This window comes from Thunnus maccoyii, chromosome 15 (genome assembly GCF_910596095.1).
Source record: "Thunnus maccoyii chromosome 15, fThuMac1.1, whole genome shotgun sequence".
Taxonomy (NCBI): domain Eukaryota; kingdom Metazoa; phylum Chordata; class Actinopteri; order Scombriformes; family Scombridae; genus Thunnus; species Thunnus maccoyii.
In genome coordinates, this window is record NC_056547.1 from 30,756,820 (window position 1) to 30,769,939 (window position 13,120).

General features: G+C 38.7%; 1 protein-coding gene across 14 annotated transcripts in view; it reads left to right on the top strand.

The window, feature by feature from the left end:
• Positions 1-13,120, top strand: part of atat1 (alpha tubulin acetyltransferase 1) — a 37,709-nt gene that overhangs the window by 21,798 nt on the left and 2,791 nt on the right. For 4 of the 14 annotated variants that reach the window (XM_042434687.1, XM_042434684.1, XM_042434683.1 and 1 more), the window contains 2 exons: positions 1,110-1,195; positions 11,535-11,619. The exons of 2 other annotated variants lie outside the window; for them this stretch is intronic. In XM_042434687.1, the coding sequence (XP_042290621.1) occupies positions 1,110-1,195; positions 11,535-11,619 (171 nt within the window). Of the gene's footprint in view, positions 1-428; positions 879-1,109; positions 1,196-11,534; positions 11,620-13,120 lie in introns of those variants that run through there. 8 more of the 14 variants (XM_042434686.1, XM_042434690.1, XM_042434695.1 and 5 more) reach the window with 4 other exon arrangements.

Below are 13,120 nucleotides of genomic sequence, written 5' to 3' on the forward strand. Positions count from 1 at the left end.
TTATTAATTGATGTTTAACTGCTAAATGTCACACTTTTATTACCAGTTGTAAATGAGGTGTTGCAGTGACAAAGTGTTTTGTGTAAGCATTGTGCATAGACATCTCCATATCTGTCCGAAACCTTACAGCGTGCAGAAAGGCCTGTGTCAGTGCCAGGTTTACTCAGCTTGGCGGTGGGATGCTACATTCCTCTCATTAGTCACTTATTGTGTCCAGCACAAAGAGGCAGCCCTCACCCACTCCTCCTTATTTGTTCTGCTCCAGCACTGCTTTCTAAACACTGTCTCTTTCTCTCTCTTTTCCTCCCCTCCATTTATCTTTTCACCCATTCATCTACCTTGTTTGTCTCCTTTGGTCCCCTTTGATTAATTCTGTGTACTCTGTTTCTTCTTTTTACTGTCATCATCATCTGGTAATACATCAATAGTTCCCTTAATAGATCTCAGCTGGGCTTCCATTGACTACCCTCTGACTGGCACTGTTGCCTTTTCCTTTAAAGGAATGGCTGTGGTGTCTTTGCTTGATAGATAGCCTGTTTCTGTAGAAGAATGGGAGTGTGCTGTTGTTAGAATGATTATTTGACTCATATATGGAGAGAACAACAGGCTCCCTCAGCCCTTTTTAAAACTTAGTCGTTATACCCAGCAGAGGGGAACATGATGGCTCTGGCTTATCTGCTTGCCTTTTTTACAATCCATTAAACTATCTGCCACAAAACTGTACATGTGAGATTGCCTTTTGTCATACCACTATCACACACATGAATTTGCATTAGCCAAACCATAATAATAAGCTAAGGCTGCACCTTCTATTTCAAAGTCCTGATTTCATCCCGTAGCCTTTTATTTTTTTATGCATTTGATTTCGTTGATACACCATGTTTGTGTTTTTGTCCTTACTTCTGACATGTTATATTTTCTCTTTACTCAGTTTTGTAACTTTGTTTTCTTTGTTCCCCTTTTTTTCTTTCTGTTGTCTTTGGTAACTGTCTTTCGGCTTGCACTTTCATTCCCCCTTGTACTCCTGTCCTCTCTCTTCTTTACCCTGCTCTTTATGTTTTCGGTTTTCTTCTCATCTCCCTCGCTGGCTGTTGCCATTTCTCTGGTAGCCAACAGGGTCTAGTTGCAAGATGCAGCCTCTACAGTCACCACATGGACAGCAAAGCTGTAGGACTGCTGGACAGACACTTGCCAGGTAAAGTTTAGTGAGGATGTTAAGTATGTATTAAGATACTTTTTTTTTTTTTAGTGTCACATGGTTAAAATGTTTTTTCAAACTTCATTTCCATTGTGGAGAATCACTGAGTCAATGTGAATCAATCAATCAAGATTGTATATGTTTGTGTGAAGAAACCAAAGAATCACGCAATCCTGCTCAATCAACTGGACTCTATTAACAACATTACTGTCCTCAGACCGTCATCAGACTTGTGTAAGAAAACTTAACATGAATTTTATCTGATGAAAATCTGAGGAGCCAAACGTTGTTAATAAAGTGAATACAAGTGATTGAGAGTGTGCATGATTCTTTGGTTTCTTCAGTCAATATGTATTTTTTGGTGTGAAAGAACTATGTCGTAATTGTTACCTATCGGGATATACTGTATTGGTGTGACAAAATAACCTCAACTCAAGGTTCACCTATTAGCTTTGTAGGAGCATTCAGCTGCATCTTACAGTCTTCATCGGCAAATGGAGCTGGCTCAGATGTCATAGTGTCACTTAAGTGTGGAGTGTTGATCACATGGTAACAAGTAGTCGTATTGATCTTATGCTGATTTTTACTGTTGGCCTAGAAGCTGATTTATCAACATGAATTCAAACATTACCTTTTACCAAACTATATATCATGTATATTTTATTAATAATCTAATTTCAAATAATTAGCTTGTTACCCAATAGTAAGCTCATATCATGGGAAAATGGACTTTGCAGTGTAATACTCTGTTTAATCTAATGAGTCTCCACAGTGACTCTATGTTTTGGATTAAATATTGTATTAGCATATGTTTTGAACAGACGGCTTCTTTTATGATATCATATTATTACATAGACTTTAGAAAAACATAAATACCAACACATTCTCTGACGGTCATAACAGTAACATGTAGCGGTTGATGTTTGTCAGACTGCTGTAGAAAAAAGTATCTAATTTTCTTCTAGCTCTAGCGGTCCTTCATGATGTACGTTATGTTGTGAAACTGGTCACATACAAACAGGTGACAAATTAAAGGAAAAACTGGTACAGGTCTGAATGCTTGACCCCTACAGTGGGGGGATTTGGTGGCTCTGTTATGCTTTGGGGAGCATTTTGCTGGCATGGTTTGGGTTCACTTGTCCCCTTAGAGGGAAGGGTCACTGCAAATCAATACAAAGTTGTTCTGAGTGATCATCTTTATACTATGATGAAACATTTCTATCCTGATGGGAGTGGGCTCTTCCTGGATAACAATGCCCCAATTCATAGGGAAAGAGGGGTCACTGAATGGTTTGATGAGTATGAAAATGATGTCAATCATATGCTATGGCCTTCACAGTCACCACATCTCAACCCAATTGAACAACTATGGGAGATTTTGGACCGACCTGTCAGACAGCACTCTCCATCACCATCATCAAAACACCAAATGAGGAAATATCTTTTGGAGGAATGATGTTCATCCCTCCAGAAGAGTTCCAGAGACTAGTAGAATCAATGCCAAGGCACATTGAAACTGTTCCAGGGGAACATGGTGGCCCTTACTAAGACACTTTATGTTGGTTTTTCCTTTTATTTGTCACCCATCTGTATTTGCTGAATGCAGGTAAAGGTGATCACAAGCAGCTGACCTCCACCTACACAACGCAATATATTCCCACTTCCATTGTAGACAGGAGGTTAGAAGACAAAACAACAGAATTGGAGCACTTCCATAACTTTCCATAAGCATCAGCTGCCGGCCAAATAGCTGACTACTCATTTGAGTCCAGCCAGCTACCTTAATATCTTATTTTTTGATTCTAATAAAATAGTTTTGATTAACAAGTTGCGATTTGCTATGCGTGTACATTTATGACCACTATCCTCCTGTGAGCATGATTTCAGAGAAACATGCCTATCTGTCTGTATCACTCCCGCCCCCACATGCTCTATTTGAATGTGTGTGTGTGTGTGTGTGTGTGTGTGTGTGTGTGCACGTTCAGCTGAGAGGTTGTGTCCTGCGAATATAGATGGGAGAGTCGTCTTCAGTGTTTGACAAATATTAATGAAATGATTGATGACAAAACACATTAAGAATTGCATTGATTACATACACAGGGGACGGGAGAACACTGGTGGCAGCAACTTGACGATTGCGCAGTAATTATTATAAAGTCCACTGAAAGCACTGCATTTCCCATATAAGCCACACAGACGTTTATGGGCTTAATGAATGAATGAACGAACAAATGAATGAATTTTATTTACATTGCGCTTTTTTACAGCAGAGCCATCTCTAAGACACATTCCAAACACGTGTAAAACAGGCAATGTTGTCAAAGTAACATGCCTGTGTCATATGAGGAAAATGTAGGCTATGCCTCAGCCTCCCACTCAGGATGATGGTGAAGTTATTTTCTTCACCTCAGAGTTGTTTAAAGTTGTTTAATGCTGCAGTGTTTGTTGGTCAGCCAGTCTTGTTTGTTACTGCTGAAGTTTACTACTCCACTCCGCTAACATGAGTCTCTGAGTGACAGCTTAGAAAGTTCACAATATACTTCATTTTGTTCTTGCAAAGGTAATTATTTAGTCATTAACTCAAAACGTGCTTGCAACCGCTGCCTTTTGTGAAGATGAACTACAAGATGAAGTTCATAGCAAGATGAAGATAACTCTAGCATGTGTGCACTGTAGACTGTCTGGGTGCTGCACTGCATGCAGTTAAGCTCCACCTTTTTTGTTCCATCAACATCACATGCGGGAATTTTCAGGCCCGCCTTTGAGTTAGATGGACAGGGAAAACCCTGCCCTTAAAATAATCTTGTTTATTTTCGTTGAATAAGAGTGTATTATGCTTCTAGTTTTGTAGTAAAACAATACATTAACCATCATTGTGGCATGTCTTAATAAAGCAGTTAAAGTTCTGATCAGTCAGAAATAGGCGCGGTTTTAAATATTAATAGTTATTTACAGACTGTGTTGGCTAAAAGCCTAATTCTTCCTTACGATAATTCACTGCATGTTTACAGTTGGGTAGGTGAACTCTTTTAAATATGCAATAATCATGGCTGCCAACTTTTGACCTCAGCTTGAAGTGAGATTTCCGACACTCCCCACTTTAGTCTCTCAGGTCTATCCAAATAGAAGTAAATGCCTATGCATGGGCGCCTGGTTATTTCTCTCCATAGCTTTCTATCTCTCTATATAAGGCAAGGAATCTCTCTGTCTGTATGTATGTTTGTCCTTCGCTTATCTCAAGAACCATTCATGTGATCTACTTCATACTTGGCAAGTGGACTGCTGGGGAATCAAGGAAGTGCAATGTCGATGTGTGAGGTTGTTTGGATGTGCAGTTCTTGAGAAATATATAAAAATACCTCACAAACAACATTGATTTGCTTCTTCTGTCCGTGGAGTTGACAAGCGGAAATATGGACAGCGCCACTCTGCCATCGCAACCCACATTGTGCTCTGAGGTGTGATTACACCTGTAGTGTTATTGACTTGAAGACGTTTCAGAGACTTAAGCTCTACTATTGAACTGTGTATTTATTGTGTATTTACTGTGATTTAAGAGAGATCAGAATGTGTTGACAACTGTAAAATAAACTGTAAAATGTTAAATTATGTTATATTACTAGATTTCACCATTGAGGTACTTGCATTCATGATTTTGCATAGGCATACTAACCTAACCTATTATTGGGAATCACACTAGTGCCAGTTTAAAACTTGCTTGTTGCAAGTTTTAAATTTCCATTGGTTAATTCTACTGCCAATCAAATATGCCTGCGCTCCTATTGGCTAGTTTAACTACCTCTGTCACTGTTTTTTTTCCCCTCCTGTATGCGTTTGTTCGTCTCTCTTGGGCGGACTTTCCAGCTTGTCTCTCTGTCACTCGCTTGTGCGCTCAGTTTGCTTGCCCTCTCTCCCTCTTTTTCTCTTTGTCTTTTTTGAAATGGGGAAACCCACAACAAAGTCTAACTTTTAACATTATCAAATGAAGAGCGATGTCATCTCCTCGACTCTCATTGGCAGGGTTGTACAGCTCTGATCATGACATGCTGTCACAGAGCCCAGAAGCCCTGCACCACAGCTGCAGAGCGGAGTGGCTGATCACTTGTTTATTCAGTTTGTTTATTAATATTAATCTGTTGTTTGGACGGTTAGTCGATTGGTTCAAGAGATATGCGAAGGACATACAGAAATACAGACAGATATCCCCTCCTGTATTAGATAGAACATTTCAGAACGAAAGACATACAGAGCATCCCCGTAACCATAGTAACTCACTCTCACTACTTCCTACGTGCACATGATGCATGATGGAGCCTGATAGCTGAAGGCTTTGCCTCCTATTCTACTTTTGGAGACTGTCGGAACCACAAGTAAGCCTGCATTCTGGTAGTGCAGTGTTCTAGTGGGGTAATAGGGTACTATGAGCTCATTAAGATATGATAGTGCCTGACCATTAAGAGCTTTGTAGGTTAGGAGAAGGATTTTAAATTCTATTCTGAATTTACTGGAAGCCAATGCAGTGAGGCTAAGATGGAAGAAATATGACCTCTTCTTCTAGTTTTTGTCAGTACACATGCAGCTGCATTCTGGACCAGCTGGAGAGTCTTTAGAGAATTGTTTGGACAGCCTGATAATAAGGAATTGCAATAATCCAGCCTGGAAGTAACAAATGTGTGGACTATTTTTTCTGTATCTTTTTGAGAAAGGATGTGCCTGATTTTTGCAAAACTACGTAAGTGAAAAAAGACAGTCCTTGAAATTTGTTTTATGTGGGAGTTAAAGGACATATCCTGATCAAAGATAACTCCCAGATTCCTTACAGTGGTGCTGGAGGCCAGGGTAATGCCATCCAGAGTAGCTATATCATTAGATAATGTGTTTCTAAGGTGCTTAGGGCCAAGCACAATAACTTCAGTTTTGTTTGAGTTTAGTAGCAAAAAATTGCAGGTCATCCAGGCCTTTATGTCCTTAAGGCATGCTTGGAGTTTAGTTAACTGATTGGTGTCATTTGGCTTCATTGATAAATATAATTGGGTATCATCTGTATAGCAATGAAAATTCATGGAGTGTTTCCTAATATTACCTAAAGGAAGCATATACAAGGTGAATAGTAATGGTCCAAGTACAGAACCCTGTGGAACTCTGTGTCTAATTTTTGCGTGCATGGAGGATTCATCAATAACATGTACAAACTGAAATCGATCTGATAAATAGGATTCAAACCAGCTTAATGAGGTTCATTTAATGCCAATTAGATGTTCCAGTCTCTGTAATACGATGTGATGATCAATTGTGCTAAATGCGACACTAAGATCTAAGTAAAGTACCAAGAGAAGTCCTTTGTCCGATGCAGTCAGGAGACCATTTGTGACCTTCACCAGTGCTGTCTCTGTTCTATGATGTGCTCTAAATCCTGACTGAAAATCCTCAAATAAACTATTATGTAGAAAGTCACGTAACTGACTAGCAACTGCTCTCTCAAGGATCTTAGAGAGAAATGGAAGATTAGATATAGGTCTATAGTTGGCTAAGATGCCTAAATCAAGAGCAGGATTCTTAAGAAGAGGTTTAATTACAGCTATTTTAAAGGACTGTGGTACATAGCCTGTTACTAAAGACAGATTGATCATATCTAGTAAAGAAGTGCTAATTAAGACTTCCTTTAGCAGCCTAGTTGGGATGGGGTCTAAGAGACAGGTATATGGTTTGGATGAAGAAATCGTTGAAGTTAATTCAGAAAGGTTAAATGGAGAAAAACAGTCCAAATATGTGTCAGGTTTCACAGCTGCTTCTAAGGTTCCTGTGTTTGTGGATAAATCGGTGCCTGTTGAGGGCAGAGGGTGTTGAATTTTGTCTCTAATAGTTAGAATTTTATCATTCAAGAAGCTCATGAAGTCATTACTACCGAGAACCATTGAAATCCACGGATCAATAGAGTTATGACTCTTTGTCAGCCTGGCCAAAGTGCTGAAAAGAAACCTAGGGCTGTTTTTATTCTCCTCTGGCAGCTCTGGTATGACAGAGGGCCGTCTTATATATTTTAAGACTATCCTGCCAGACTAAGCGAGATTCTTCTAGTTTGGTGGAATGTCAAATCCTTTCCAATTTCCGCGATGTTTGCTTTAATTTGTGGGTTTGAGAGTTAAAGCATGGAGCTAACCTCTTATGTTTTATTATTTTCCTTTTGAAGGGGGCAATGGAGTCAAGTGTTATTTGCAGTGAGCCTGTGGAACTATCAACAAGATTATTTGGGAGGGACTAAAATTAGCATAGTCCTCTGTAGTATTGACACATAGCACTGAATTCAATGCTGATGGAATTGCTTCCTTAAATTTAGCTACAGCACTATCAGATAGACATCTAGTGAAGACATTTTTGTCTAATCGCGTGTAATCCAGTAATAGGAATTCAAAAGTTATCAAGTAATGGTCTGATAAGATAGGATTTTGTGGAAAAACTATCTAATGTTCAATTTCGATGCCATAAGTCAGCACAAGATTGAGGGTGTGGTTAAGACAGTGAGTGGGTTTATTTACACTCTGAGAGAAGCCAGTTGGGTCTAATAATGTGATAAATGCAGTGCTAAGACTATCATTATCGACATCCACATGAATATTGACACCGTCTACTATAATTACTTTATCTGTACTAAGGACTAAGTTTAATAAGAACTCTGAGTCTCAGATAAGAAATCAGCAAATATAAATATATAACAAATAGAATTAGCTATAAAGTTTTCCAGGTTGGGTGAGAGATATTAAGAACAAGGCTTTCGAATGAGTTATAATTAAATTTAGGTCTAGGGTTGATAATTAGGCTTGAGTTGATGATGGCTGCAACTCCACCTCCTCGGCCAGTGTCTCGAGGAATATGAGTATTAACATGACTGGGGGGAGTGGATTCATTTAGGCTAACATATTCTTCATGACACAGCCAGGTTTCACTAAGACAAAATAAATCAATACGATGATCTGAGATTAGATCGTTTACTAATATGGCTTTAGATGATAGTGATCTAATGTTTAAGAGTCCACTTTTAATTCTCCTATTTTGTTGTACAATTGCAGACATGGTGTTAATTTGTTTTAGATTTTTATGAATGACTCCTCTTTTGTTTATTTTAGATTTAATTGATTTAAGAAGTCGGGGGACAGACACAGTTTCTATGTCGTTTTGGGTGGGTAACTGCTCTAATGGAAGCACAGAGAAGCGTGTAAGACTGCAACTCTGCCTCCTGGTCTCAACTCTGGGTTGTTATGGCTTTGGTCTACTAATAAACTCAACCATATTTATAGATATGCGAGCAGCTCCATTCAAAGTGTGATGTATGCCGTCTCTCCTAATCAGACCAGGTCTTCCCAAGAAAGTCTGCCAATTACCTATGAAGCCCACATCTTTAGCTGGACACCACCTCGACAGCTAGCAGTTGAATTGTGACATGCAGCTATACATGTCATCACTGGTCAGATTTGGCAGGGGCCCAGAGAAAACTACAGAGTCTGACATCGTCTTTGCATGTCAGCTCCATGGGAAGAAATCGACAGTGTGTTTTTACAAATACATGATGATGATGCATATGATGCATCTGCATAATTTTCGCGTTCTGTGTGAAAGTACTTATGACAAAAACAACAGTTTGAAAAAATATATTGACATGTAAATTAATTGCACGAAAAAAAGCCCATGGTGTGTAAAGGCCTTTAGAGTGAATGGACCTCCCTCAAATGTACTTATATGGTTCTAATTTATAAACACACATCTATTTAAAATGGATATCTTAAAGTAATGGTGATCAAATAATCATAAATCATCTTCAGCATATAAAATAGCTGTCAGCAAATAAATCCCATTTAAAGTCTGAGTAAAGCAGTAATAAATATGTGTTCTGAAAAATGTGCTAATAACCACCCAGTCAAATTGGAGTATATAAAGTAGTATGTAAAATTAGGTTTCAAAATTGTGAAAAAAAATAAGCAGTAATCTCTGCTCTGAAGACGCTGAAAGCATGCCCCAACTGAACAGCCTCTGAGCTGCTGAATTTAACAATGCTCAAGCGGAACTCCCTGAAAAAATATATACAATTTAAAATAGGCCTTGTTTGTTAGTGTAGGACAAGCAACATGGGTGATATTTAAAAAAATAAAGCAAGGTTACGAGCCACTGTTTAATTTGGTAGCCTACATATTTTGTCAGTAAATGGGGACTTATTTCAGTAAAAATGTAATTTATATGATTAGTTAACAAACATTCCGTCACCAATCATCATTTTGTTAAATTGTTGTTTTTTTCAATGGAGTTTGGTGTTAATGTTACTTTTCTGCTGAAAAATCGTAAGTTAAGACACAGGGTAGTTTTAAAAATTTTCATTGGAGACATCTGGGATTCACGGATAATCATCTTCGGTCAACATTGGTGTTCAAGGAGCTATTCCAAACCCAACTGAAGCGTCCGTTTTCAGGTAGAGTCAGAAAGTGGTGCTGGCCGCCACCTCCGGCTTCAGCACCAGCTGTTTGGTTGGGAGGTCTCTGGGCACTTCACTAAAAAGCACAGCGTGAAAGGCTTTTGCTCCAAAGATGATGGCCACAATGAAGCTGCAAAGGACTCTTCAGCAGAGAAATGTTAACACCAAACTCCACTGAAAAAAACAACCATTTAACATAATGATGATTGTTGATGGATCACTTGTTAACTAGTCATTTGAGTTACATTTTTACTGAAATAAGTCCAAATTTACCCACAGAATAGGTGCCAGATTTAACAGTGTTGCTTGTCCTATACATACAAATAAGGCCTATTTTAAATTGTATATTTTCATAGTAAGTGGCATGAGTGTTGTTAACCACTGATGCTAATGCACTAGAGCTAGTTTTTGTAGTGTTAGGGGAGGGGTCATGCTAAGTATGGCCCCAGTGCATCATCGAGCCACCATTTTTCACCATGGTGAAAAACAGGTCTAACTCCACAGGTCTAACTTCAGTACTACATACTGTAGTTCACAGTCTTGTCACATGTTTTCAGCAATTATTTTCTAACATGTTTAATTTGTTTTAAAAAATCTCTGATTTTCCTTTACATGGACTTTAACTTCTGCCCACTTTTGGGGACGGCTATGGCTCAGGAGGTAGTCGTCCACTAATCGGAAGATTGGCAGTTCGATCCCTAGCTCCTCCAGTCTACATGTCGAAGTGTCATTGGGCAAGATACTGAACCCCAAATAGCTCCTGGTGGCTCTGCCATCGGAGTGTGAGTGTGTGTAAATGTGTTGTGTGAATGTGTATGAATGTGTGTGTGAATGGGTTAATGTTGGTATGCAGTGTAAAGTGCTTTGAGTGGTCGGAAGACTGGAAAGGTGCAATATAAGTGCAGTCCATTTACCATTTACTCTAAGACACAATGTACAACAACAGACCCACAGGATTCTCAATCCAGTGTGAGCCTCTAGTTTTGACCAATAATCACAGATCTGATCTGTAGATATATAGTCTACATATCTACAATATAATTTCATGGCATCCTAAAATATTGAAGAAAGTATTGAATAAATTTGACCTGTTTGTGTTCATAGCCAAACTGTATTGTTGGTCCACTTTACAAGTCCAATATGTCCATATTATCTCTAAGAGTTTCCTCGATGGTGACATGTTTTCACTTGCGTGTAAATTACAGGACGCATTCACTTTAGGGTGAATTATCTATTTATGTGCCATCTTGATCAGATGCAGCTTAAAGGACCAGCGCGTAGGATTTAGTGGTGTCTAGTTGTGAGGTTGCAGATTGCAACCAAATGAATACACCTCCCCTCACCCTTTCTTTCCAAGTGTGTAGGAGAACTTATGGTGGCTGCGAAACTCGCGAAAAACACAGAAGCTCATCCCTAGAGCCAGCGTTTGGTTTGTCCATACTGGGCTACTGTAGAAACATGGCAGTGCAACGTGGAAGAAGGCCTGCTCCGTATGTAGCTATAAAAGGCTCCTTATAAGGTAACAAAAACACAATGATTCTTATTTTCAGGTGATTATACACTAATTAAAACATACTTATGACTGTTATATTCCATTTCTGCCAAGTTAATTCTGCTAGATGCCACTAAATCTTACACACTGGTCCTTTAATACTAACCTGGGTCTCAGTAATCAAAATTTTATCATTTATTATTTATCATATTATCACTTTTTCATGTAAAAGTCCAAATTTAGGATGCTGGATGTTGCTCTTAGTGGCTTCTGTAGTAAGAATATAAAACCATTAGTGAACTGCACATAACTAGAGTCAGGTGCAGCACATTCAGGCAGCTCTGCTCTCTCTCCTCATGTGTTAGTACCTTGTGCCTCCTCAGGTCCGAGACCAGTGGGGGATCAGTCATACGCACTTGGATATACAGACAAACACAGGTTGGCCAGTATTCACATACCACAAAGCAGGTATTTAAACTACTCCACTAGTCGTTTGGACATTGATCTGTTCCTTATCAGGAAGGTTGACGAGCATGTAAGAATAAAAGCAGAAGGAGTGAGTGACTTACCCATCATGCAGACATTTGTGGCTAAAACACACATTTTTAATTTTAGGGAAGCTGTAACCATTTGACCTTTGACTGTTGGGTCATAAATCAAATCAATCACTCTTTAATCACAAACACCTTCAGCATCTTTCTAATGACTGGGAAGAAAAATACAGCTGATTCACTGCACAGTGACCATGAATGTTTCCTGCTTCACTTTTATTTATAAAAGCCTGATAACATATAAACATTTTTTGCACAGTGCTGTCAGGTGGAAGAGTAAAGTTGATCCCGAACACCTTACCCACTATGTACATCATGCAAGTCATAAAACTGCAAGCTATGATTGGTTGTGGTCCAAAATGTACTCTGCCATGTCTCCCGGCAAGTCCCAGCAAGAATCTATGAGTCTAAGATCAACTACTGTGACAGAATGACCATCTCCAAACATCATGTAGTTCCTTCCTGGCATTAGGGGGGGATGTTGAAGGGTGGTTGGACATATAAAGTGTCTTACTTTGACCTCTGTTCACATCCTGTCTTCTAACAAAAGTTAATGTTGGTTTCTTTTAATCAGGATCGCAATCTTTCTCTCACCATAACCAAGTAGTTTTGGTTGTGTACACTTAACCAAATGTTAATCGTAGAGATTCCAGATCAGAGAACAATCATATCACTTGTTTTTGCAATGGTCATTTTGCACAGCAACAACATGTGACCCTACAGTTTTTCATTAAAAATCCCCTAGATATGTTTTAAGATACACAAAAACACTCTGCTTTGAATAATAATTTTTTTGCTATATTTTTTCTATAAAAAAGTCACTGGTTAGAAATTCTAATAATGACATCTTGTCCTTCTCCGTCAGTGAAAAATATAAACTAAATATTTTTAATTTCAAAAGTTTTCCTGCTTGACACAGGATGTCTCCTACTTCATTGTAGTCCATTATCAGTGTGTGCACTGAAGGCTTCAAGTTTCCACATCATACTTGTGTAAGTGCTATAATGGACCATAAATCATGCATGCCTTGAGGTACAAGCCTTAAACTTAATTGAAAGTGAGAACAAAGAAACTTCCTTCCTTCAGCTGAATGTGAAAACAAACTGCACATATATCTTTCTGCATAGAGAAGAAGCTCAGATGTCTGCATTCTCTCGAATACAATGGTACTGGATGGCACTTGTCAACGCACCAAAAAAATACATTTGAAAAACTCAATAGCAATGTCTCTTTCCAGACATCATGACCTGGTTACTAAATCCACAGACCTTGTTGTGAACAGTTTCATGTAGGAACTATTTTCTTTCTTCCAAACTACACCCGCCAACCATCTCACTGCACAGAAGGAAATGTGCATCTATTCACAGTTGGCAGTTGTAGTTTGGTAGAAAGTAATATGTAAATATGTAATATGAAAA